The sequence below is a fragment of the Panthera onca genome, chromosome E3 (assembly GCF_046562875.1).
Source record: "Panthera onca isolate mPanOnc1 chromosome E3, mPanOnc1 haplotype 2, whole genome shotgun sequence".
NCBI lineage: Eukaryota > Metazoa > Chordata > Mammalia > Carnivora > Felidae > Panthera > Panthera onca.
In genome coordinates this window covers 19,346,670-19,369,282 of record NC_138354.1, presented here as the reverse complement: position 1 = coordinate 19,369,282, position 22,613 = coordinate 19,346,670, and the positions used below count along the sequence as shown (strand labels likewise).

General features: G+C 46.7%; 1 protein-coding gene across 4 annotated transcripts in view; it reads left to right on the top strand.

Moving 5' to 3' along the window:
- The first annotated feature begins 5,772 nt into the window (after positions 1-5,772).
- Positions 5,773-22,613, top strand: part of SGF29 (SAGA complex associated factor 29) — a 32,942-nt gene continuing 16,101 nt past the window's right edge. The window contains exons 1-4 of one of the 4 annotated variants that reach the window (XM_060648880.3): positions 5,773-5,854; positions 6,955-7,293; positions 12,134-12,231; positions 17,639-17,705. In XM_060648880.3, coding sequence (XP_060504863.1) covers positions 17,639-17,705 — 67 coding nt within the window. In that variant the 5' untranslated portion in view covers positions 5,773-5,854; positions 6,955-7,293; positions 12,134-12,231. The remainder of the gene's footprint in view (positions 5,855-6,954; positions 7,294-12,133; positions 12,232-17,638; positions 17,706-22,613) is intronic. The other 3 variants (XM_060648881.3, XM_060648883.3, XM_060648882.3) reach the window with 3 other exon arrangements.

Below are 22,613 nucleotides of genomic sequence, written 5' to 3'. Positions count from 1 at the left end.
TTGACTGCCGAGTAATACTCCATTGTATATATAGATACCACATCTTTATCCATTCATCCATCGATGGACATTTGGGCTCTTTCCATACTTTGGCTATTGTTGAGAGTGCTGCTATAAACATCGGGGTGCAGGTGTTTTTATTTATTTTTAAGAGAGAAAGACAGAGAGCCTGAGCGGGGGAGGGGCAGAGAGAGGGAGACAGAATCTGAAGCAGGCTCCAGGCTCTGAGCTGTCAGCACAGAACCTGACATGGGGCTCAAACTCTTGAACCGCAAGATCATGGCCTGAGCTGAAGTCAGACACCTAACCGACTGAGCCACCCAGATGCCCCTTACATTACAGTTTTTGAAATAATATAAGTAACTGTGTGTAATACATTGTTTTCAGCATAAAATAGGTATCACACTTTCTCTGGTAAATAAAGAAGATGGATGGTCAGTTAAAACAATCATGAATGAGTCTAGAGTGATAAATTCTATTCCTGGAACACTCCCTAGAAATCAGTGAACCCAACCCCTTTACCAGAGGAGGAAGGAAGGATAAGACAGGCTAGCATTCACTATTCTACAAACGTCTAGGGCACCAATCATACACCAGGCACTTGCTTGGTGCTGGGATATAGAAGCGAACAGAACACGGTACCCGTATCCAAGGGGCTCATAGGCTGGTGGATGATACTGTCCAATAAGCAGGATGTTACCACCCAGCGTAATAAGTAATGTGACAAAAGCACCTTCAGGCCGCACCATGCACCTAACCCAGGCTTGTGAGCAACTCCCAGAAAAACTCACGTGTGAACTAACCTAGGAAGTCAGAGAGACCAGGTCAGTTTCCCAGGAAGGCCAAAGTGAAGGGAAGCACAGTGCATTTAGTTAGCCAAAGGAGCTAGAGCACAAGGGAATTCTAGTCCTGGATTTATTAGACGAGAGTCTCCTGTCTCACAGTTCAGTGCTCTTTTTTATTCTTGTCTTTTTAAAAATTTTTTAAAATTTTTATTTATTTTTGAGACACAGAGGGACAGAGCATGAGCAGGGGAGGGGCAGAGAGAGGGGGAGACACAGAATCTGAAGCAGGCTCCAGGCTCTGAGCTGTCAGCACAGAGCCCGACACAGGGTTGGAACTCACGGAGTGTGAGATATATGATCTGAGCTGAAGTTGGATGCTCAACCAACTGAGCCACCCAGGTGCCCCTTAAAATGTCTCTTTAGAGGAATAGTACAGACTTCTAGTTACGCCAAAATTTCTATGTGAATTGGGTCATGCCATAGAACTCTTAAATCTGGAAGGGATTTTTTTTTAATGCAACCAAATATTTATTAGTTATTTTTTTTATTTTTTAAATGTTTATTTATTTTTGAGAGAGAGAGAGAGAGAGAGAGAGAGCAAGTGGGGGAGGGTCAGAGAGAGAGAGAGAGAGAGAGAGGGAGACACAGAATCTGAAGCAGGCTCCAGGCTCTGAACTGTCAGCACAGAGCCTGATGCGGGCCTTGAACCCATGAACCATGGGATCATGACCTGAGCTGAAGTCGGACACTCAACCGAGTGGCTCAGTTGAGCCACCCAGGTGCCCCAAATCCGGAAGGGACTTTAAAAGGGATCGCTTTGGTAGGAGGGGCCAATGTCAGCATTCTGACACTAAAGGGGTCGTTGTCTGTAAACTGACCCAAATCACCTACTTTTTATTATCATCGTCAATCCTCAACAATGTCAATAGTACAATACGCCTCCCTGCCACAGCCAACACCTTAGCCCACCTTAGCCCTTCGTATGCCGGGGCACCTAGTATGCACCTACACACACGTAAAAAACAGGACCAAGTGGATTTCAGAACTAGCCGAAGTATCCATATTAGCTATCTATTCGTCTCATGTTACCATATGTTCTCCATTCTGTTTCATTTTGTAAACATAGCTTGAGTAGTCAAAATTACAGACATACGAAGAACTCACAACTATGTTTATCTTCGTAAGATGACGATATTTACCTCCAGCGAAGAGCCCTGTCTCTTCAAGTCTCAAATCCATTTCCCTCCGAGGCCGTGGCGTCCGATGTCCAGTGCTGTCACTTCTGCGTTCGCGGGCTTACCTGCTCTGCTGGGTACTCTGGCACCTTCTTGGTGGGGTAGACACACAGAGGTCTTTAATGTCCAGCTGGATGTCAAAACACTGGGCGGACAGTATCACCTTGTAATTCCTGGTGAAGGTTTCCTGGATAGGATAGCCATCCTTGACTGTATAAATTCCAATCCAGGTGTCATGTGATCTAGCTGACTTTCTGTCTGACCACTCCTGGATGGTAATGTGCTCTGGGGATCCCCTGTAGAAGCCCTGGTCTTTAAAGGTGGCATCCAGCCTGAGGAATGTCAAGAGAATCCTGGGGGTCCATCAGGGAGATCTTTGAGCATTTGCTTGTTGGCTCATTCAATCTGATACATCATTCCATACTTACAGAGGAAAATCTATTCAAATACGATTTTCAAATAGTGAAGATCATAGCCTTGCAGTTTGAGTGGGTGGTGGTAGGGGGTAGGGAATGTCTGTAGAGCCCAGTACCCTTCAGGGGCAGAATCTGGCCCCCCTCCCACCAGCCCTCCTCCCCAGCCCTGCTCTCAGCTGTCCCAGGTTACAGAAGTTCCCGTGCTTTGAGGAGTGGCTTCCCCCCACCCCAGAGAAAGAGAGCCCCAAGCCAATCTTATTTTTGTAAGCAAAATTATTGTAGTTACTGAACAAAGAAAGGGGGAGAGGCTAGGGGATGGGAAGTCATCACACTCTTCGGGAGTGGTCATGCCCTAGACAGGGATCATGGAGAATTTGTACTTTTTCCATTCCAGATTCTAGATCTCTGCAATGTTTGACTTTCTACCGCGTATACCCATTTTTAATTTAATTTAATTTAATTTTACTTTATGTTTTATTTTATGTTTTATTTTATTTCTTTTTTAAAATTTATATCCAAGTTAGTTAGCATATAGTGCAATAATGATTTCAGGAGTAGAATCCCCTGATTCATCCCCTACGTATAACCCCCAGTGCTCATCCCATCAAGTGTCCTCCTTAATGCTCCTCACCCATTTAGCCCACCTCCCAGCCATAAGAGTCTCTTATGTTTTGCCCCCGCTCCCTGTGTTTATATTATTTTTGCTTCCCTTCCCTTATGTTCATCTGTTTTGTATCTTAAATTCCACATATGAGCGAAGTCATATGATATTTGTCTTTTTCTGACTAATTTTGCTTAGCATAATACACTCTAGTTCCATCCATGTTGTTGCAAGATTTCACTGGCAAGATTTCATTCTTTTTGATTGCTGAGTAATACTCCATACAATGTATACCTATTTTAGGAGCGGCAGTGGGGTAGGGGAGGAGATAAAGGCAATTTTTAAGAGTTAATGTATTGTATCCCCTTCCCCCCTTGGGTTCCGTACACACTATGCCACCTTCTGGTCATTCTACGGCTTCTTTTGTATGTGTTGGGGAGGAAAAGCAGTAAGTGTAAAGAGTTAGAATTGGCCCCACCTGCCTGCCATGGGAGGTCAGATCCAAAGGAAGAGCCTGTAACCAAACCCAGTGAGAATTCATTCACCTGATGCACAGCAAGCCAGTAAAAACTGACACCGAGCTTTTGCAGTGAAGGAAGATAGGGTATTTATTGGTGTGGTGCCGTCCAGAAGAACGAGGAGCTAATGCTCAAAAGTCCCAAATGCCCCGATGGCTTACAAGTGAGGGTTTCTCAGGGCAAAATTTGGGTCAGGGATCTTCTGAGAAGGTAGATGCTGTTGATTAGAAGTCCATGAGGTCATGTTAACAGTTGTTCCTTAGTTGGTTCTGGTGTTGCTTTGTCCGGTCCCAGGGAGGTCAAAAGTTTATTCCACCTTTTGAGGGACTTGGAATCTGAAAAATATCTTTGTTCTGTATGTCATAGATTTCGTGAGCTGCATCTGGTGCTTACGTGTTCAGGATAGTGCTGGTTAGCTGCCTGTATGTGCTCGGACTACTTGTAGGTGCATACAAGTAGTTGGGCTGTATTCCTTCACGTTCCTTTGGATAGTAAGCAAGCATTTCTATCTCTTGGGCCTGGATTTGTATGTTGTTCCCTGGTCAGTCCAGCCATGCCTGGGGATCATATGACCTCTAGTTAGTTCTATCATCTGCACTAAGAAGATGGGTGTGGGATTCAAGCCTTTTCTGTTTTGTTCAAGTGGGTTATGGGTAGGCATGAATAGGGACAAGGTGAGAGATGGGTAGCTGGCTTTCCATAGAAGGTTCCGGAAGCCCCCCATGCACAGAGTCAGTTCTGAGCAGGAAGAAAGCAAAGAGGAGGGAGAGTGTGAGCACCGTCCTCAGCAGTGGAACTCTGTGAAGAAAGGGATTTGTAAAGGGATTGTTAGGAAGTCATGGTAACGTAACTCCCTCCGCATGACCTAAAGAGACCTTCCGTCAAGATCCCTGTGACTTTTCAAGGCTTTTTGGCAAAGATTCAGATGTGATGCTCTGACGCAAAGGGACTCAAAGACCAGAAGGGCCCAGTTTTCTTTGCCACACTGTGCCTTTCTCACAGGAACGAAGGGTGCTGTCCAGGCAAAGTGAGTGCTCTGGTCAGCACCACATTTCTAAATCAGTGGGTTCTGGTTTGTACATCAGTCCCTTTTGAGCTGCATCGGTGTGAGTCTACCCTGAGAGGTTGCTCACAAAATGGAATTTCTGGTCCTGCAGAGCTGAGGACCAAATTCTCTAGCAGTCACCCCACCAAGACGCCGGCCCCTCGATGGCCCTCCCCAAAGCAGAGATAACACCTCCATTTTCTCTTTCATCTAACAAATGTTTTTGTTATCTGCCAGGCACAAGGCTGTGTGCTAAAGATACGGTGATGAACATAAACAGGTATGAGCCCAGCCTTCATGGGGCTTATAATCTAAGGAGTGAGAGGTAGGACAGACATAAATCAAATTATGCCACAAACAACTGTACGATTGTGTTATTGTGTTATGGTCACAGTTACAGGAGGTCTACTACATGGGGCTCTCGAGGGATCGTGACAGAGGGATTTGGCCCAGTCAGGGAGATCTGAAGTTGAGTAGGAGATTTGGAGGTAAATAGGGCAGGGAAATATGCTCCAGAGGAGGGAGGAGGGACGTGGCAGGTATGAAAGACCTAAAGAAGTGGAGACGCTGAAGGAGAGAGCGAGGTGGAGAGGGTTGGGAGAGAAGGTGATGGGGCGGGAGACCCAGGTGCCAGTTCACGCACACCTTTGTGTTTTGAGAAGAGTGCTCTGGCCAGAATGTGCGAGGGCAGACAATTTAAGGGGCTATTACCAGTCTCATTGGGCAGTTATACTTCCCAGAAAAATCCTCACATTGGCCGCTAGAGGACAGGCATGAGGCTGGTTGTCTGCCGTAGCCAGTAGTTGGAGGCGATTTAAACGTCCATCACCACGGGTCCAGATAACTACAATGTGGATGTCCATTGAGAAAGATTGCACAGTTTTTCTAAGTAACAGGCACATACAACAACAAGGACAAATCTTAAAAGTACAGGGTGGAGTGGAAAAAATAAGAAACTGAGGTTTATAGCACAATACCACTTAAGCAAATTAAAAATACATGCACCCTAAGCAACACGCGTGTTTTGTAAAGACACACACACGCTGGGGAAGGGAGGAGGAGTGGAGAAGAGATAAAGGTCATAAACAGAGAAAACAAGAGAGAGGGTGTACTGAGCCCAATGATTGTAGTCTGTCATAAAGCGAGTAATGAGTAACCCAACCTCCACATCTGGGAATAAACAAATAAAAAGCTCTTGCAGTTGTTGAACGAGGAGTAGAGACCCCTCAGACGAGGGTGCAAGCAGTGAAGACGGTAAGTGTATGGAGTATGTTTTATGAATGAAACATACAAAACATATTAACAGCACCTGGTACACAGTAAGTCCCCAACAATGTGAACTGTTATTATTTATTATTTAACCAATCTACATGGAATTTCTTGGTCAGCACTAGGAAATTTACTGATAGATCCCTTCTATTCCCCTCAGGAGGGGTGACCTTGCCCAAAACAATGTATTCTTTGCTAATAATATCCTTTTTTTCTGCTCCCTCTCCACTTCAAAAACCTTTCCTTTTCTTCAGCTCGGTGGGTGGGATGCTGCCCAATTCACGAACCGAACCGTTTCAATAAAGCCAATTTGACCTTCTAAGTTAACTCAGTTGAATTTCTGTCGTTTGACAGTAGTAGTATAGGAGATTAAACATAAATTCAAACAAACAAACAAACAAACAAACAAACAAACAATTGTGAGCTCCAAATCTCTTCTGAGGAGCCACTAAGGTCAGTATTTGACATTCAGGAGAAACAGCTCTTGAGACCTCCACAAACGCAAAATTTGTGATATCCTTGCCAGCATTAGCTTCATAAAATGCAGGATATAGGGCTGAGTCTGGATAGATGGTCATGCCAGCATCATTGAGACAGAGATCACAAAATCAAAAAGAAGCTTGATGGGGGCGGGGGGGGGGGGGAATGATGCATTAATTTGGGGCTGGAAGAGTTTGTGTTGAAGTCTGCGATCCTTCTAAGTGTACACGAAAATATTGAGGGCCTACCATGCGCCCTCATAGGTACTAGGAATGTGCTAGGTACTGGGAACACATAGGTGAACAAAACAGATGATCCTAACCTTATTGGGCTGGCAAGTGTATCAAATAATCAAACGACATAAAATGTACTTCTAAACTTTGGCAGGGGTTATGTAAGAAGTTATAAGATACTGGTATGGAAACTAATGTAGTTAAACATTTACTCACGTCCTTAATAGGTTCCTGAGAAGACTCCCTGAAAGGGCAATTTCTGGGTCTAAGGATCTGTTTGTTTTAATTTATTCAAACTTTTTAAAATAGAATTTATCTTTTGGAGCAACCTGTGGTTTCACACACATAAAATTTTTTTTTATTATCTTATAGAGGCTTTGGGGAATGAGAGGCTACTGAAAACAGACAAAGGCCTTAGTTTGTTAAAATAAGGTCCAGTGGCTGACTCCGGACTAGGGTGACAAAGTAAAAACTACATTTCCCAAGGAGCAGCGCGGCGCGTCACACAGGAAGGACGGCGCATGCGTGAAGGCGTTCGCGCTGCGACTAGCTCATAAAAGGAAAACAGCGTGTGTGGCTCTCGACGTGCCGCGAATCTTCGAACGTAAGCGCGTTATGGTCCTAAGGCTTTGAAAAGCATTCGAGGGACGCGCCCGCTCCTGCCGTCGTAATTTCCAGCGCGACGTGCTTACTCCGTTCGTGGCTTGGCAGGTGGGGCTGGGTCGCGGTCTGGGGCCCCCGGGAAATGGCGGGAGCGGAGGGTTAGGGTCCCCGGTGCGTCCCTACTCCCGGGCCTTGCCGAGGCGGCTCTTGAGGGGCGGTGCGCACGCGCCCTGGGCGGGGAGAGGCGGGGCTGGAGGAGGGAGGGCCGGCGGTGTTTGAGTTTGCGCGTGCGCTCGCCGGAAGCTGGCGCGCGCGGTGCGGGGCGCTAAGGCGGCAGAGGCGGGGTACTCAGCCCAGGTGTGGGAAGACAGCAGCCGAGGATGCGCCCCCCTTAAGGAGAGGACTTCCTTCGCCCTCAAGAGACTTCCAGTTGCCTCCTCATCTGTCTGCGCCCGTTTACAGCCTAGGGCTTCAGTCTGTAGCTGACCTCTCATCTCCAGGTCTCTCGAGAACCCACTCCAGTCTAGGCCCCCACCATTCCACTGAAATAGCACTTTGTCAAAGCCACCAATGATCGCAACGTCGCCAAATTCAGTTTTAACTTCGTTCGCACTCCCGTAGCAATTTTTGATGCGGTTCATCGTTGCCCCTTCTTGAAGCACGTTCTTCATTTGATTTGTGCAATAGCCACGTCTTTAGCCTCAGCTCTCTGGCTTCTCCTCTGCTGATTTCTTGTTCCTCTTCCTTATCTTTAATGATTACACCGCCCCCAGGCCTCATGCTGAATCTCTTCTCCGTGGTCACTTCCTAGGAGCTATCAATTTCAAGGCTTTAAATATAAATACTGTGTGTTGTGCTCTCAAATTTCTATCTGCAGCCCAGTGCTCTACCTTGAACTCCAGATTCTTACATTCACCTCTCAAATGGTATCTCTTAAAATGTCAAATCAGTATCTCAAACATGTACAAAACTGACATTTTAAGTTTTACCCTTCTCGTACCTTAACCTGTCTTCCCATTCTTCCAGTTGCTCCTGCCAAACACTTGAGTTATTCTTGGTGTATTTTGTCCCCCTCCCCTTTCCTTCTCCAGTATATTATCATGTATTTGCCCTTGAGGCTTTGAAGTTTCACTATTGGGTGTCTAATTGTAGATATTCTCTTTGGCACTTTGTCCTTTTTGCCTGAGAATTTGTGTTTTCAGTTCTTCGACATCCCTGTCATTGTTTATTCAAATTTATCTGTGTATCTACTCTGTCCTCTATGTCCCTTTTATTTAAAAAAATTTTTTTTTTAATGTTTATGTATTTATTTTGAGAGAGTGCACATGTGCATGCAAGCCAGGGAGGGACAGAGAGAAAGAATCCCAAGCATGGAGCCCGACAGGATTCAATCCCACCAACCATGAGATCATGACCCGAGCCAATATCAAGAGTTGTTTTTTAACCAACTGAGCCTCCCAGGCGCCCCATCTCTATGTCCCTTTTAACTTTCACCTACAAATAAGTATATGGGACTATTTTTTTAATGTCTGTGTTCCTTTCTGGACTGTAAGTTTTGTACAGCAAGGCAGGGAGTCTTTGCCTCATTCACTGCTGTATGTTCCTCATGCCTGGCACAGCAGTATTTAACAAATTATTGAATGAATTAATTTATAGAGGAAAAGTACCTCTTCTCCGTAAGTGAGAGTAGATTGTCTTTCTTAGAGTATGTTTATAGGAACTATTTTTTTTTTTTTTTTTCTGGGATTGGAGAGAAGGTATTGACTAACCCAGCTTCAGAATTGGTGCATGCTTCTAAGCTGAAAGACTGTTTTAAGAGATTTCCAGGATTCAGCTCCCATAATCTATTTTGAAGACTTAGTAGGTGCCAGGCCCTGTGCTAGTTGCTGGGAATATAGAGACGAATACGCCTGCTTCTCTGTCTTCTGAGAGTTTGTGGTCTGCAGGAGAGACAAGTTAATGCAAGTGTCTCGTGCATGTGTGACAGGTGCAAGAACAGAAATTTGTGTACCGTGCTTTGGAAATTTTGATTGCCCTTGGCATCAGGGCACCTGAGCAGGGCCTGGGACAGCCAGATCCCCCTGCCATTCTCTTCTGGCTGCAAGCAGCTTTGTTCTTTTACACGAGGACACAAATAACATCATAAATACTACGTTCTGTGTATGCTGTGGTGTGAGAAATGTTGGCAAGTACTGCCGTGAAAGTATTAACTTGGCTGCCATTTGATTTGCACCTGAAAGACGAGCAAATTTGAGACCCACGGAGAGGTAGGGAAAGGATTAAAGGACCTGAAGCATGAAAGCCTGTGCTTGCTTGGGATGGGGACACTGGAATTGCTTACTGCAGTTGCTGTATGGTATTGCTGTTTGAGAGGGGCTGGCTGTCCAAGATCTGAAGTGGTGCCTTGAAAGTGTTTTGTCGGGGCACCTGGCTGGCTCAGTTGGTGGAGTGTGTGACTCTTGATCTCGGGGTCGTGAGTTCGAGCCCCACGTTGGGTGTAGAGATTGCTTAAATAAACAAACTTTTTAAAAAATCTTAAAAAAAGAAGTGTTTTGTAAACCACAGTGTGTGTTTTATAAATACCTGGCCCAGCCACGAGGCACCCTGTTCTCAGTGGGTAGGTCCATTAGAATTCATAGTTTTAGTGACCCAGCTTTCCGGAGCTGGAAACAGGGGCATGTAGTAAGTCAGCCTTTTAAACCTCATTTCTAAATTTGTGTACAAAGAGTCTTACAAATGTTTTAAAAATGAATCTTCTATAGGATCCTATATCATTTGCATTGGAAAAAATACCCAGTATACATCACTTCAGGATTTGTGGTCACTCTATCTGTGGAGGGGAAGCTAGTTTGTTGAACATCATACCAGTATGTTTGGGATGTTGATCATGAGCCTTAAGGCTTAGGTCATAGAGTCAGACAGATCTGGATTTGAATCCCACCTCTTCCACTTATTACTTGTGTGACTTCAGTAAAGTCACTGATTTCTCCAAGACTCCTGTTTCCACAGTGTTAAATGAAGAGCACTTCCTCTGCAGGACCGTTAGAAGAGTTAGATGGAGTCATCTACATAAAAGTGCTTAGCTCATAGTAGGTATTCAGTAAGGAATAGCTGTCAGTGTTTGTCGTAGATTCTAAATCTAAAGTTCTCTCTTGGCCAGCAAGAGAGCAGACGCAGGATTAAAAGCAAGAGATGGCTAATGTCCGCAAAAAGACAAGACCCCGAATAAGGGTCCTTGCTCCGTATTTATTAAGATCAGAAGGCTTACAAACGTGATGGGCATGCACAAAGAGACAATGAATCTGTGAACATTAACTCATGGGCATGAGGGAAAGAGGGTTTTGAAGATACACGGTGTTTGAGGTTTGGGTCAATCCTGGCGCCAGGCAGATGGGTAGATGGTTGTTAATGGCAGACAGGAGGCGCAGTGTCTGTTTATCTTAGCTAGCCTAGGGGATAAGGCAGATAGGGGAAATGACCTCAGGGTTAACAAGGCACCTTTTCTTTTGCTAATCAGCTCTGCTCTGGGCTGCTTCACCCACAGCAACAGAGGTCTATAGCCCTATTTACCTGTTTATTTAACTTGGTCCTTCCCTCCTGTGAAAGCAGCTTTACTGCTATAGTACTAAATTGGGGGGCACTTTTGCCCTGAATACCTAATCTTGCTTACTTCATATACCTTTGTGTTGGGGGCCTTTGCCCCCTACCATGTCTATTCTGGGGGCCTTTGCCCCTCTCCTACTCTATTCTGGGGGCCTAATCTTGTCTACTCAAGCTTGGGTAAGAGCATCCTATGGTTTTGTAATTCTTTATGCCTTGTTAACCCACTGGTGCAAGCCCAGGGAATTTCTAAACTTATTTCTCACAATTGTTACCTTTATTTTTATCAGATGCCACTACGAATCACCATCCTATTGGTGACTCTTTCAGTGCAATCTTAATAACAGTTGATTGACAGCTTCTAGTAGACGAAATGGTCTTACTTCATGATCTCTTTTGCTAATGAATAAGCCGAAGTCATTACAAAGTTTGAAATTGGGAGGGAGGGCATAGATTTTAGAGTTTGCAGTTTTGTAACTACCTGTTATTTCCTGAATTACCGAGCATAATTTAACCACTCTGAACTTCAGGTTCCCCAGCTATAGAGAGGGTGTGCTTAGGCGATTGTTAGGTTTCAATGAGAATGATGTATGTAAGCTTTGGTCTAGAAGCATGGTAGGTACTAGGGGAAAGAAATCCGCATCTCCTTAATTTTTTCAAACCAATTGATGAATGTAGATTGTTGTTGAGCGTGGCTACATTGAGAGTATGGGATCTGAGTGTAGGGTCTTAGATGCCTGACTTCCCTTTGATTCAGAACAAAGCTCTGTCTTTTTTTTTTTTTTAATTTTTTTTTTTTCAACGTTTTTTATTTATTTTTTTGGGACAGAGAGAGACAGAGCATGAACGGGGGAGGGGCAGAGATAGAGGGTGACACAGAATCGGAAACAGGCTCCAGGCTCCGAGCCATCAGCCCAGAGCCTGACGCGGGGCTCGAACTCACGGACCGCGAGATGGTGACCTGGCTGAAGTCGGACGCTTAACCGACTGCGCCACCCAGGTGCCCCTACAAAGCTCTGTCTTAAGCCCTGTGGGATTGATGTCAGAGTGGTTTAAGTATAGAATGTTTGGGTTTGTTGGTATGGGGCCTTGGCTTCTAGACAAGGTGCTAGAGAACAGGTTTAGACTGAGTGGTTAGCGGTTAACACGTTCTTTGTCCCTATAATTACCTATTAGGCTTCTCAGTTGCAGATAACAAAAAACTAACCCAAACTAGTCCAAGGAGAAAAGTAGTATCCATTAGACTCTAACTGAAAAGTCCTGGGTATACCAGCCTCAGGCACAGTTATATCCCGAAACCTAAGTTATGTCACCAGGAATTTTTTTTTTTTCTTTTAATGTCTTTCAGCTCCACTTTTCTCCATGTTGACTTCTATCTCAGACGGGCAAAAGCCTCCATCAGTTCCAGGCTTCCCTGCTACTCTGTTAACAACCAACTGAAAGAAGGTATCTCTTTTCAGATAGCTTCCAGCAAAAGATCTTTTTTTCCCCTAATTTCTGTCTAATTTTAATTAAAACAATTTTTAAAAATTTTTTCAAACATTTATTTATTTTTTTGAGAGACAGAGCACTAGGGGGGCAGGGGCAGAGAGAGAGAGAGAGAGTCACAGATTCCGAAGCAGGCTCCAGGCTCCAGGCTCCAAGCTGTCAGGACAGAGCCCAACATGGGGCTCGAACCCATGAACCGTGAGATCATGACCTGAGCCGAAGTTGGATGCTTAACCGACTGAGTCACTCAGGCGCGCCCCAGCAAAACCTCTTAAATTGATTTGGGCCAGACTTAGGTCACATTCCTCTTCCTGAGCTAGTCATGGCGGTCAGAAAGAGTGGAATACTCTTGTGGGCCCAGGTCATATACCCATCTTGGAGCCAAGGTGAAGGACATTTTCTCGAAGGAGAAATTGGGAGTACTGTTACCAAAATGGAGAGAAAAGGTGATGGGCATACACTGAGAGGTTGCTTCCAGTAATGATGGAGGAGCTCAGATCAGGCCAACCCTCTCACAGACAATGACCATAACTTGTACAAATTAAAACAAAACAAAAACCCACTAACTGGAGTCAGTGGAGCAGGAGTTGACCCCCAGAAGGGAGTGGCACTGATGAGGTGTTCTCAATGTCTTGTTACGTGATACTCATCTTGAAAAGATAGCCACGCAGAGGGAGTTCCAGTTTTTTTTAATGTTTGTTTATTTTTGAGAGAGAGAGAGAGAGAGAGAGAGAGAGACAGACAGACAGACAGAGTGCAAGCAGGGGAGGGGCAGAGGGAGAGGGAGACACAGAATACGAAGCAGGCTCCAGGCTCTGAGCTGTCAGCACAGAGCCTGATGCGGGGCTCGAATTCGTGAACTGCGAGATCATGACCTGAGCCGAAGTCGGATGCTCAACCGACTGAGCCCCCCAGGTGTCCCCCAGATTCTTGATATAAAAGTCATTTTACCTAAATGTCCCACCCACCGATGAATGGAAAAACAAAATCCATACCAGTGGAGTATTATTCAGCCATAAAAGGAATGAAATACACATGTGTAGCAGGAATGAACCTTGAAAATATTGCACTAAGTGAAAGAAGCCAGTCCCCAAAGGCCACATAGTGTGTGATTTTGTTTCTATGAAGCATCTAGAACAGGCAGATCTGTAAGGTCAGAAAGAATAAACAGTTGCCAGTGGCTACGGGGAGTGACTGCTGATGGGTACGGGTTTTTGGGGTGTACAGGCTTTGGGGGTCCTGAAAATGATTCTGAAATTAGGTCGCAGTGATGGTGGCACAACCTTTTGAATATACTAAAAGGCCACTGAATTGAACGTGTAAAGGAAGCCATATAAGCACATGGGAAGGTGCTCAGCATCAGTGGTCACCAGAGAAGTCTAAATTAAACCCACAATGGAAAACCACTTCACACTAGCTAGAATGGCTAAATTTTCTTAAATAAAATGAAAACAACAACACTGTATGTCATCGGGCATGTGGAGCAACTAAAGCTTCCATATGTTGTTGGTGGGAAGCCGGTACACCTTCTCAGGAACAGGGTCTGGTCCGGCGGTTTCCTGTAAAATTAAGTATCCACCTCAGACCTAAGCACTTAAGAGAAATGAACATATGTCCGAAAAAAGACTCACGTGTGACTGCTCGTGGCAGTTTTATTCACAGTGGCCCCGAACTGGGAATCACCCAGGTGCCACCAAAGCGAGGGCTGGTTAAAGAAACAGGTTTTTTCGTACAGGAGAATGCTGCTGGGCAGTGGAAAGAAACGGACTCCTGATACACATCCCACCACCGATGAATCTCAAAAACGTGTTGAGAGAATCCGGACCCTAAAGATGGTGGATGGCATGATTACATTTCAGTGAAATTCTAGAACAGGTGTAACTAATCGATAGTCAAAATGTCAGAATGGTGGTTCCCTCTGGGTAGAAATAGAAGCTGTGGCTTTTTTTTTTTTTTTTTTTTTTTAAGAACATGAGCAGGATAGAGGAACAGAGGGAGAGAGAGAGAATCTTAAGCAGGCTCTGCGCTCAGCATGGGTCTGACCTGGGGCTTGATCGTATGACCCTGGGATCATGACCTGAGCCCACATCAAGAGCGAGATATTCAACAACCGAGCCACCCAGGCGCCGCGGAAGTTGTGGCTTCTAAACCGGTTGGAAGAAGAGAGTGCTAGGAGCCAAAAAGTGTATAGTGTTGGGCCTTGCCTCAGAATTCAGAAGAATGCCTGAAACCTTGCAGGGATTGCCTGGCCTCCCAGGGTTAAGAACAGTGATAGATCAGCTGGGGCCTTTGGACTCTGATAACAGGCAGCTTGGGCTCAAAGCCATGTCCTCCCAGCTGGGAGCTCTGGCCTTTCAGCCAAGTTCCAGTGCCCGGTGCTTGGTTCCCACAGGCTCTGGTGTTGCAGATGTTTTCTGGGGAAGTCCAAGTTCACAACCGACTAGATCCAGTTAGTGGGAGTTTGTTGTAAAATCATAAAATGAGGTGGTTCTCCCAAGCAAGGCGCCACCCAGCAGGCAGAGCTCACACAGGAGAGCACTCCTCCGTGGTGTGGTCTTTGTGCGGGCCATCCGCTCAGAGCCGCTCCCCTCGGGCTCGGGATGCATCAGTGTTTTCTTTTGCTTGTGCCTTTGACTGCTTTGCTTGACTTAGCATAGTCCCTGTTTTTTCCTGGCAGTTCCCTGAGCCACATCTGCGGACAGAGAGGGGGAAACTCATGTCCACTAAGAGTGTGTGTTGTCCCAGGCACTGCCTGGACCTTACTTGTGTTGTTAATCCTCCAGTGGGTGCTCTGGTCTTTATGGAGACTCAGGAAGGTTAAGGAGCGCCCACAGGGTGAGTAAAAGGCCTCATGAGAACTTATGTTCCCTGTTGTGTCCCCTTTCCCCTCCTTGGAATGCTCCTAAAATATGCATGGCCGTCCATTTCTCTGATGACTTGTTGGTGGCGTATTTCATTTCTTTCTGTGACTTGATGCGTTTGGGCATGTGGGAATGCTGTTTGCCTCTTCCTGTGTTTACCAGAATAGTTTCTGATAAACAGCTGCCAAGCCCTCCTATGTTCTAGGCTTTGTTTCGGGTGCCAAGGCACAGAGATGACTAACACTCAGTTCTTGTATTTAAGGGGCTAGAAATCCTAGAAGTGGGCTCCTACGCAAATAGAAAACAGTTTTACAAGAGCAAGTGCACTCTGATTGCAGTTATATTGCACGTACAGGGAGCGGCACACAAAATGAAAATCATTTAGGTTGCTGAGGTTTACTTTAATAATTCTTTAATAATTCTTATACTATTTTTTTGTCTGCTAAATTAGGAAAAAATGGAAAGAGAGGTGTGGCCAGAGTGCTCTGGGGCCCAGGGGCGTTCCTCACTGCTGAGTGGTTAAGGAGTGCCCCAAAGAAGAGAGGGCATTTGAGCAGGAAGAACATGCTGGCATTTGTCTGTTAGGTTTTGGGGGAAGGGGCATCCGGGTAGTGGAAAAGCTTGGTGGTCCACTTGCAGAGGTGACTGGTTCCAGAGAAAGCAGTCGTTTGTCGTATAATCGAGAGATGAACTTTTCCCGGGCGGGGCACTACCCAGCGGACAAGGCGACCCTCCGGAATGCTGTTCTCCATCTCAGCACTTCACAGTGTTTCACACTGGATGGAAATGAGGGGAGGTGAAAGCATTTTAAAAACTACCAGTCACCATTCATACGTGAGGGGATCCCGATGATTGGTATAGGGGCTGAGTGTCGGAGGCCAAAGGTCTCCAAAACCGGGGCCCACCCTCCACTGCTGCTTGCTGGTTGCAAGATTAGGCCCTGACTGCTTTGCTCTTTGACCTCCTTCTTCCCCTCCAGACCACGTGGGTCAGCTTTCAAATTTCACTGTGCTGAAAGTTTCAAGCTCCATCACGTGTGTGTGTGTGTGTGTGTGTGTGTGTGTGTGTGTCTGTCTGTCTCTGCATCTTCCATTTGCAAAAGGTTTTCTGAGATACATGCTTTTTTTTCCTGTGTATGCATAGGATACCTCTGGAGAAATACCCAAGAAACAGTAGGGGTTACTTCTAGGGGTGGGAGATTTCATTGTACTTCTGGAATCATTTGAATTTTTTTTTTATTATGTGCATACGTTAAAGGTTTGTTGTTTTTTTTTTTTCCTTAAGAGGAACAGGCTTTGTGTCCAGCCACAATGAGGCACAGCAATGGGTGATATTGTGATAATGTGATGAGAGCCCCAACTAAGACAGTGACAGGTGGGGTGGAAGGGAGGGGCCGGGTTTGGGAGAAATTTCTGAGGCAAAATCCCTAGGAATGGAATGGGGTGGATCAGGGAGCTGTGGGGTTGCAGATGGCCAAGAAGGAGGAGTGGATGTCTCTGAGATGTGAGGCCTGGGAGGCTGGCTGGGCAGCGATGGGTGCCATCAAACCACATCTGGAAGGCAGAGCAGAGCAGGAAGTGTGAGTTGTCTGAGGGGCGTCTCGGGCCCTCAGCTGGCAGCTCAAAATCTGAGCTGGGAACCTTGGCGAGGGGTCAGGGTTGATGGAGGAATCTGGAAGTTTCAGAATATGGGGCCTTACAGCAGATGAGCTACCCAGGGAGCTTAGAGACTGAGAGGGGGGTCCTGGAGTAGCCGTCCTGTGGGTCGGAGGAGGGGGCAGCAGAAGGACCGCACAGGGTGGTTGGAGAAATAGGAGGGACCGCAGGCCTGGAAACTCAGCCAAGCTTCGAGAAGCAGCATGTGGTCAGGTGTTCAGGGCAGCAGAAAGGTCCAGGAGCTAACAGGAGATCACTGGGGAGTGGGGGGGGAGCCATGCTGTGTCGGGCTGAGGTGTGAATGGGAATAGAAAATGAGGACAGTGGTACGTGTGGAGCCCTGTGCTAGGTATCTACGATCTAGTGATCCCCACCCTCAAGAGAGGAGACAAAAACACACAAAGAGAATTTGAATATGATTTGATAGGCACTATGGTAGAGAGATGCACAGGATAATTCGAGGCCACAGAGAAAGGTAACAAGTCAGCCTAGTAGACAGGTTTCCGACCGTGGCTGATGAAGGGAGATGGTATATGAGCCAGATCCTAGAGAGTAAGTAGTTAAATTGGGCCGAGGATTAGGGATGTCCTGCTTGCAGGAAGCACATCCCAGATGGAGGGAACAGCATGGGGATAAGAAATGTGACATGGTGTGTGGCCAAAAGCAGGAGTGAGAAGTGTCTGGGGTATGAAGTGTGAGGCAGGCAGGGTGACGAGAGGAGACAGGAATGGGGGGCCAGGGACGGAGGCCTCTTCCGTCGAGTCTGTGTTGTGGGTAAGGACTTGATGCACCCTGGAGGCACGGGTTGAAAGCGTTTGGCAGGGGAACATGGCCACGCTTGTCTTTCAGATGGGTGGTGCCGCGGCCGCGTCGAGGGTGGATTTGATGGAGAGGAAACTGCAGAAGGGTGTGCTGGGTAAGTTACCGGGAGGCCATCGGTGTGGTGGGAAACAGTGACTGAAGGCTAAGAAGGGGGCAGTGAGTCAACAGGAGCGGTGACCGATTGGACAGGGGATTGAGGGAGAAGGTGGTTTGAAAACAGCTGTTTTCAGCACAGGCAGCTGAGTGGCTTCTGGACACGCCGGCAGGGAAGGAGCGAGCTAGCACACAGGAGTTTTAGGGGTGGAGTGGGTAGGGAGGGATGAGTTGGGTTTTGGACATACAGGGTTTTTTTTTTTTAAGTTTTATTGAGCTATAATTCACATACCATACGATTCACCTAAAGTGCACGATTCATTGTTGGTTTGTTGTTGTTGTGTCACTGATTTGTACAGCCATCACCAGTATTTTAGAATGGTTCCTGGACAAACTGATGTAAAATCTTTTTGAAATCGTAGAAAATTTCTAGTGTATAGGAGAGACTCATACAAGGAATGTCTGTGTCGGGCATAGGGATTTGGGGTCTTCTGTGGTAGGGCTGTCCAGCTGGCATGAAAATAAGGTTCTGAATCTTGGGGACGCTGTGGGGGCTGGAGGTAGATTTGGGAGTTGGTGCCATGTGGCCCATAGTTGATAATACGAGGGAAGAAGCCTTTGCTTAACAACAAAGTTTGGGAGAGTTGATGTGGGAAGTTCACAGTGGACCTTACTGCGGGGGCGGGGGGTGGGGAGAGGGTCAGGGCAGGAGAGAGGTGGTGTGTCAAGTAGAATTATTATCAAGTTCTTGCCAAGTCCTTGACACAACTTACCAGTGGTGGTTATTGATGTGAGGGGATTGCTGATGAAAGCAGAGGTGTTTGTTCTTGCCTGAGGAGCTCCCAGTCTGGTTGAGGAAGAAAAGCCAGTTTATAAAGGGAGGTTGGAAAGTCTAGATAGGAAGAGTCCAACAGGAGACACGTTTGGCTTATTTAGGGACAGTCAGGCAAGACCAGTCTTGAGCTGATCCTTGCAAGTGTAAGCTTTGGAGGAAGGGCATGCCCTTCAGCCTCTGTGGAGGGGAGGGGTGGTGGAAGGGACCTCCATGTCGAGTGTTTGTAGATGGGACGGGCTGGAAGGAATGTTCGAAAATGGTGATGGGACGGGCTGGAAGGAATGTTCGCAAATAATGAGGGCTGCCGCTGGGTGTATCTCAGGGCCGGATCCCGTCCCTCAACTGCCCGTGTCTTCTTCAGATGCAGCCCTGTTCTTTGGCCCTTGGTCTCGTTCTCAGCATGCTTCTAGAAGCCCCTCAGCCAGCGTACTCCCATTTCCCCACCCGAAGCCCCCCTCCCGCATCCACACTGCCTTCCCCTCAGGCCTCCACCCTCTCTGGTGCCACAGCTCTGGCAGGAGGTAGTTGTGTACATGTGCTTCTCCTGCATGGTGGCTCCTGTCTCTCCCATTGCCCGTTTCCTGAGGTCCTCAGTAAAGTCCTGACTGAGACCACTCCCGAGTCCTTTCCTGTAACATCTGGGGGCAGGTGGATGGGGGTGGCGGCCGGGGCGGGGTGGGGTGGGGGGAGACCTGGAAGTGTATACGGCGGCGGCCAGGCTCGAGCCCTGAGGAGCGCCAGCATTTGCAGGACAGGCCGGCGAGAGGCCGGTGCAGGAGAGGAGTGGAGGCTGACCACGCAGGAGGGAGGCCCTGACGCCAGGGGAGGAGGCGGCGGGCACCTGTGTCCAGCGGATGCAGGCAGGGGAAGCATCTAATTCTTTGGCCTGTGCGGTTCCTGGTTCTCCCGAGAGCATCATTGCTGGGCTGGGGACGACAGAAGCTAGACTCAAGTGGGTTGCGAAGTCAAATGGGGGCGAGGACTAGAAGCACAGGCTTGGACCACTTCTGAAGTTTTGCCGTGAAGAGACGAGGTGGGGAGCTGGAGGGGAGTGTGGGCTTTGGAAGCTCTTACATATTTTAATTTTTAAGATGGGCTCTCCTAAAGTATGCTCGTGTGCCATACGGCATAGGAAAGGGGCGTCAGCCGGCCCAAGAGGAGATGGGATTCAGAGCACAGATGACGGGTTGCTCTTCACTAAGCGCAGAGGTGACCGGTGCTGCTGCACTTAGCTTGTCCTGTTCATGGTGGGAACAGGGTCTCTGGCTTCTCTTCTGACCAGAGTGGGAACTTGGGACTTCAGCTAGGGGGGCTCAGACCCGGGCCTGAGGGCAGCAGCAAAAACATTGAAAGAGAGAGAGAGGTTGAAATGTCAGACAGACTTGCCAGGAACGACACCGATTTACGGGACAGCATTGTGGACACGCCCGCTGCCGGTGTTTGTGGTGGCACAGCGTAAAGTCAGATGCACCCGTCCAGTTGTGGGGCTCGCCCCAGTTTTACCGTGCACCGGTGTGGGCAGGTCCACGGCAGGTGGCTCCACCCAGGGTTCCTGCTTTACTTAGCGGGAGAGACAACTCTTTTCCACGCGAATCCATCCTCCTTGGGATCTTTCCACTGAGCTCTCCTTCCGTCCACACCTTCGCCTTTGTTGTAGCTCACGGCGGGGGGGGGGGGGGGGGGGGGGTCTTTCTCCTTCCTCTTTTCTCACTCAGCAGATCAGTTCCTTCATGCTGATCATTCTCAAGTTTGTACGCTTCTAATCTCTAAACTCTCTAAACTTGAGATCCATTATTTCATGCGATTCTAGCTAATGCAGCTGGACTGTTTTTTTTAAGGGACATGTTCTTCCCTGTATTAAAATGTATTATGTAAAGCTGTGGTGGCAAAAAATAGTGTTGCATGTGGGAAAACGTGTCTTGTGTCCCAAGCAATCAGGAAAAATAGATAAATTGGACTGTATAGACATTTAAAAATGTATTTCAAAGACAAAAATAAAGACAACCCAATAAAAATGGGTAAAGGGCAGTTCTCCAGAGCAGACACACCAATGGCTAATACACAGGTGAAAACACGTTCAGCATCGTTAGCCATGGGGGAAATGCAAATCAAAACCGCTAGTTAACTTTTCAAGCCCACTAGGAGGGCTGTGATCAGAAAGACAGTTACACGCACTGCTGCAGATGTAGGGATATCGGAACCCTGGTGCTTTGCTGCTGGGAATGTAAAATGGTGCGCCCACTTTGGAAACCGTCTGGCAGCTCCTCAAAAGGTTAAACCTAGAGTTACCATACAACCCAGCAGTTCCACTCCTGGGTATAGACCGAGAAAATGGAAACACGTCCACAGAAAAGCTTGTCCATGAGTGTTCATAGCAGTGTTATTCTCATTAGCCAAAAGTGAACACAACCCAAATGTCTATCAGTTGCTGGATTAATATACAAAGTGTGGTGTATGCAAGCAGAGGAATATTATTCCACAATGAGAATAAATGAAGTGCACAATAGGGAAATCTATAGAGGGGCGCCTGGATGGTTCAGTCGGTTGAGTGTCCGACTTCAGCTCAGGTTGTGATTTCGCTGTCCGTGAGTTTAAGCCCCGCGTCAGACTCTGTGCTGACAGCTCAGAGCCTGGAGCCTGTTTCGGATTCTGTGTCTCCCTCTCTCTCTGCCCCTCCCCCACTCATGCTCTGTCTCTCTGTCTCTCTGTCTCTCTCTCTCTCTGTCAAAAATAAATATTTTAAAAAAAATTTAAAAAAAATCTATAGAAACAGAAATAGATTAGTGTTTACCTGAGGCTGGTGGCTGGGCGTGGGGAGGTATATCTATCTAAAATTAACAACTCAGTGAATTTCAGTATATTCAGAGTTGTGCAGCTGTCACCACAATCAATTTTAGAACGTGGTCATCCCCTGGCTAAAAAGCCCCGTACTCATTAACAGTCCCTTTCCCCCTAACCACACTCCCGCCCCGCGCCCCGCCGCCATTTTCTGTGGATTTACCTAGATGATATTTCATCTAAATGGAATCGTACAGTAGGTAATGCAGTCTGTCGTGTGTGGCTTCTTTTACTTAGCATAAGGTTTTCAAGGTTCACCTGTGTTGTAATATGTGTCATACTTCGTTCCTTTTTTTGTTGAATCATATCTGCCTTTGTGTGAACAATACCACTTTCCTCCATTCGTAGGATTTCTCCACATCCTCACCAACACTTGTTATGTCTCTTTTTAATGTGAAATGCTACCTCCTTGTGGTTTTGACTTGTATTTTCTTGATGGCTAGTGATATTGAGTATCTTTTCATGTACTTTTTGGCCATTTATATATCTTCTTTGGGGAACTGTCTATTCAAATCTTTTTTAAGTTTATTTATTGGGAGAGAGAGAACAAGTGGGGAGGGGCAGAGAGAGAGGGGGACATAGGATCCAAAGCAGGCTCCGTGCCAATAACGGAGAGCCTGATGCGGGGCTCGAACTCATGAACTATGAGATCATGACCTGAGCTGAAGTCAGATGCTTAACTGACTGAGCCACCCAAGTGCCCCAGATCATTTTTGTATATGGTCTGAGGAAGGGGTCGAAATTCATTCTTTTACATATGGATACCTAGTTGTCCCAGTACTGTTTGTCAAAAAGACTATTCTAGTTGTCTTGGCACCCTGGTTGGAAATTAATTGACCGTAGGTATGAGGGTTTATTTCTGGTCTCTCGATGCTGTGTCATTGATCGATAGGTCTATCCTTATGCCCGTACTGCACCGCCTTGATTGCTATAGCTTTGTGTAGTGCATTTTGTAATTGGGAAAACATCTTTATATTTGAGATTGTTTTGTCTATTCTCGATCCCTTGAGTTACCAACTGGATTTTAGGATGAGCTCATTAATTTCTGCAAAGAAGCCAGCTGGGATTGCATTGAAAATGATGAGGGACAGAAGCAGGAAGATGTTTACCCTTATCCAGGAAGCTGACCTAAAGCCTGCATAGTTTTGATAAAGATCAAATGCATGCTGGTTACTACATTCTGTAAGGGTCTCGCGACTGCCTCTATATCTCCAATAGTTAATATCGAACTGAATG